General features: G+C 39.4%; 1 protein-coding gene across 1 annotated transcript in view; it reads left to right on the top strand.

Moving 5' to 3' along the window:
* Positions 1–5,024, top strand: part of NUP210 (nucleoporin 210) — a 60,514-nt gene that overhangs the window by 44,231 nt on the left and 11,259 nt on the right. The window contains exon 30 of the mRNA XM_042880074.1: positions 1,067–1,241. Within this exon, the coding sequence (XP_042736008.1) occupies positions 1,067–1,241 (175 nt within the window). The remainder of the gene's footprint in view (positions 1–1,066; positions 1,242–5,024) is intronic.

Raw genomic sequence — 5,024 nt, forward strand, 5'->3', positions numbered from 1 at the left:
ATATTTAGGACTCCTAGATGCTTATTTTAAAAGATGCTGAGCCAGGAAGCAGTAGCGTGCTTCCACTAGAGTTTTTATGGGCAATCAAGGCCTTATGGAAAATAGTTTTATGTATTTCTTTCACTGAGGCTGTGATTGGATTTTTGAGATGAAAATCTCTTTTTCAAATGAGATGCCATTTTTTATAGTTCATTTTCAGGCTTAATATTTGGTTACTTTTCGAAGCAATTTTCTGATTAATTTGTGATTAAGTTGCTAGGCAGCGGTTCTTAAATTTTTCTTCTATTATCTTCATTATCTGCTGTTACAGCCCCTATGTCTGAATTCTGCCATCAAAAGGAATTGCACTTTTGCCAAGAAAAGGGCAACTGAAAGTTTGAATGCTGGGCTGCTTAGGATAGAGTATTTCTATCCGAACGGAGGAGTTTGGGAGTAAGATGAAAATAATTATTACAGCATTCCAGAACTTGTGATGTTACACTCAAATGCAGCTAGTGTCTTAGGATGCCAGCCGCTGAGTTTTTGTATGAGCTCACTTTATTAATATGCAAATCCCACGTTGAAAGTTATTCCAGAAATTAACCTTGTTGGCAAAACCGTTTCCTGGAAGCTGATGAGATCTACTTAATCCTGTCCCTGACTTTACCTCTAACACCAGCATTGACCCTGCCTCTCAATATTGTTTGTAGAAGTTGACTGATGGAGCTGCACACTGCAGCCTTAGCCGATATTATTTGGGATCATGTTTGCATCAGGGAATGATGATAGTGCACGGCAGTGGGCAGCAACTAGATTTCAATACACTCCTAAACCCAGATGAGACTTCTATCGACTAAGCTTGAGTCAGAGCTGGAAGTTTTCTTTCTTTGATTAGGGCACAGTGTTCTCAGCTCTTATTGTGAGGATATGGAAAAACAGGTATCAATTAGGTCTGTCTTAGATTTGCGTAACATATTGATGTAATTTTGGGTTTTGCTTACTTGTGGAAGTTTTGTTTTTGTTGCTGTTTTCTCTTGCCTTCTGCATCTTTGTAAGTTTGATTAATTTGTGTTTTCTTTTCTTCAAGGGATCGAGTGGCTTCACTGAGTTACCGTGTCCTGGATGGTCCAGATAAAGTGCCTGTTGTAAAAATTGATGACAGAGGTTTTCTTAACTCTGGGTCTTTAATAGGTTCATCAACAATTGAAGTAATCTCACAAGAATCATTTGGAATTAATCAGACCATTGTAGCTGCTGTTAAGGTATTGTTTTTCTCTTTTTCTTTGCTAGAGTCAAACTGATTTAGTTTTCTGTTACAATGTTTATTACTGCAGCAGAGTCAGTTAACTGTACTTTAGATTTCAATTCTGAAAAATATGAAGAGGAGGAATTAATAGTCAGTTGTTGGCTTTGAAAAGTGTTTACAAGCTAGATAAGTAAAGGTGGAATCCTAGCAAATTTACGAATACAGTATATGTTACAAGAAGGCCTTTGTTTACATATGCCTTTAAGGTTTGTCTTTAAAAAATATATATATTTATCTTACAAGGTTGATCACTATAGAAGATTCTTCTGAAAGAAAAAATGCTACTGTCATAGGCTTGCATTTGGTATTACACAAAAAAGGTAGATATCTGGGTGATGAATACAACATCTCTTACAAAACGTGATACCTCGATTTTCTAGATATCAGATGTAACTGTGCAGCTCCAAAATATGACTTTCTCCTCTCCTTCCCACCAATTCAGATTTTGTACAATGAGAGCTTCTGCATGAGAAGTCATGCCTTATCAGATGCCACAAGTTAGCTGATGTTCCCTGTGTTTGGTGGGCTAGCAAGGAGTGTGTCCAGATTGCACCGAAATATGAATCCTCAGGAAATACAGATACGCAGCAAAACTCAACAGTTCATTTTCAGGCAAATTTGGGTAAAAAATTTGGGTCTTTCTTACCCAAAACTTCATCTTTTAAACTGAATGCTGTTAGACTAAGTATACTGCATCCTACTGATGGGGCATTTAAGACTGAGGGGACATATGGGTCTGTTCATCCTGAGAGAATAAAGACTGAAGGAGGATCTGACAAATGTTAATGAACATCTGAAGGGAGGTGGGGAGGTAAAAAAAAAAATGAGGCCAGAATGTTCTTGGTGCTGCATAGCAGTAGGACAAGGAGCAGTGGCCTTAAATTTGAACATAGGAAGTTCCATACTAAAATGCTGAAGAACTTCTTCATGGTAAGGATGGCAGAGCACTGGAACAGGCTGCCAGCGAGGTTGTGGAGTCTCCCACAGTGATATTCAAGACCTGTCTGGATGCCTACCTGTATGTCTTAGTGTAAGGAACCTGCTGTAGCAGGGGAGTTGATGAACTCGTTGATCTCTTGAAGTCCCTTCCAACCTCTGCAATTCTGTGATCAGTCCTTTATTTCTGTTTGAAAGTCCTTGTCCCAGGAACTTTATTCATCTGGCAACGTGAGCCTTGAGATACCCACTGCTCCACTTCCTCATATCCCTTTTTACACTGTCAGCATGTTTCCAGTATGTCCCAGCTAAAAGAGAAGCACAGTTAAAGTGCTGACTTCAAATTATTTGTGAGTTAGTTATCATGATCACTGGGAAATGGCTTGATTGTGTCTTTCATTATTAATCTTCTTTTACCATAATGTTCAGATTTGTCTGTAGAATAGCACATAGATTTTTCATCCTGGGAAGAGAATGAAAAAAGAAATGATGGCTTGGTTTCACTAATGCTACTCCTGCTGCTAGGTGGTGGCAAATAAATACGTACTGCTCTGTAATAGATGACCTTGTTTTCTCCCTTCACGGCTGGATCTAGCCAGTGAAAGACATCTAATGACTTGGGAGATGGCTCAAATGACATTTAGTCAGCATACGGAGGTACTGAAGTTGAATTCTCCCTTTGTGCATTCTTTGCATGTAAAGTTATGATATTGCAGATTTGTGGAGTCAGTGCAGTGCAGTTTTAAGTCTTCAGTCTTTCTAGTAAAAACATCTCTGTTCAGCATCTTGTACAACAGAATTGTTTTCCTGTACTCACTAGAACCATACTAGTTTTTATGGACATAGCATTTTTAACCCCAAAAAACCTCATAAGTTCAGAAAATACTGTTGTCTTCTGCTTATATACGAAGGACTTCTGTGGTTTGAGTGGTTTTGCTGAAGGTCACATATAAAAACTTGTGACAGAGCAGCAGATAAGTCTGAATCTTGTGTCACTGTATGGCAGAGTTTTCTCCTTCATGCTGTCCTTCCTTATCATAAGTTCTTGTTTTGTCTGTGCTTCTGTTTGCAATTAAGACCCAACCTGCTGTAGCAGCATCACCTCATGCTTAGACCTTCAGCTTTGCTCAAAAACAGACTTACATAAGTTATGGAGGACAGTGGAAGTACAGAGTGATAGTATGCAAAGCCTTAGCATGGAAGCAAGCTATGCGCAGCCTTACTGGTAGTGCTCGGTTGAATATATATATATATATTTATATTTAAATAGCAAGTACTTTAAAAACACAGATGTTTTAACAGTAAATAGCTGTTTTCATCAATATTACATCTAGAACTTGTCCCTTGTGGGTTAGTTTCTGAAATCTTAAAGTAAAGCCAGCTGAAAATCTGTCAGGGAAATAGCGTTTTTGTTTGCTCGTTGCTTCAGCTCTTGTTGGGCAGATGTCTGTGCACTGATATTTTAACTCTATATATCGGTTTGTGCAGTAGACAGTTGTGTGTACTGATATTTTAGCCACTTTTTTTTTTGAAGTGCACCAGAGATGCGATTTGCTTGAGGCCAAATTTGTTCTTTCCCTTTTTAAGTTTTGACATGTACATCTTCAGATTGCAGGGTTGTACATTTTAACTTGAGCCTCTTAGGTCAGAATAAAGGGAATTTCCTACAAGATATGCTCGAGGGCTTCATTTAAAATAGTTTTATATATATATATATATATATATATATATATATATATTTGAGTGTTTTGGCTTCTCTTTCCTTCCATTACTTGTTTCCCAAAAGCTGTAACATAAAGAATAGGTAACTTTCTCTCTTTTGTTGTGCATTTTTGTTAGTTAACTCAGCTAAGTTAATCAAGAATAGCGGTGCATTTAAATAAATAAAAAGTTGTAAGGTCTTTATCTGGAGATGTACTTCCTTCAAAGGAGTGATGGTACAAAAATATAGGGGGGTGCACGTGTGTCTGTCAGATCTCTCCAGAGAACTTAAGAGTAGAAGTCCCGAACTTCGGTCTTGTTTGAGGAGAGGTAGCAAAATGCAGCCTGCTGACCAGCTAGGATCTGTCAGATGCTAGCCCTGACTGCTCTCATCTCTTACACTTCTATCAGTCTGAGCTGTGTTAGACCACAGCAGGCCTGGCTGAGTGGCAGTGGTTCGTAGTCTGTGGTGCTATTCCACTGGGATCATGGGAGCAGCTTTGCACTTATGGCTCCTGTGTTCTCCTCTGAGCAAACCTTCTCCCAGGCAGAGCCAAAGCTGTTAGAATTTGCCCACATCATCTCAGTTGTCTCACCCAGCTCAGGGGAATTGGGCAAGTGGCCACCGTTTCATCCCCTTACTCTCACAAACACTGCAAGTTATTCCTGGTAACTGAGGATTGAATTATTGGAGACCTACTTAGAGAGAAGTCTTGGGAAATACTGTTCCCTTGTGAACCCAGGAAGGCTTAACAGTTTTTCCTTATATGATAACAGTGTATTTTCTGAGGTCTGCATTAGTATTCTCTTCTTCAGTTCCCAGTCCTATTTCAGAAAAACAACAAGAAACGTCTGGTTGGAGGGTGCAAAGAAGACACGCTCCTTGTGGTGGACAGTGTCAAGACAAGATGGAATGCACACACAAATTGAAGCACATAAAATTCTGTGAATGCAGGGTAGCACTGTGAGGGCTGTTAAACGGTGACACCAGTTGCCCAGAGAGACTGTTGGCTCTGTCTTACAGGTTTTTGAAATCTTACTCCTGGGTGTCTGGCTATAGGTAACTCTGCCTGAGTGGAGTGGCTTAGCTTAGGCAGCCTCC

The sequence above is a fragment of the Lagopus leucura genome, unplaced genomic scaffold (assembly GCF_019238085.1).
Source record: "Lagopus leucura isolate 7727_CA_CO unplaced genomic scaffold, USGS_WTPT01 Super-Scaffold_100026, whole genome shotgun sequence".
NCBI classification, from domain to species: Eukaryota; Metazoa; Chordata; class Aves; order Galliformes; family Phasianidae; genus Lagopus; species Lagopus leucura.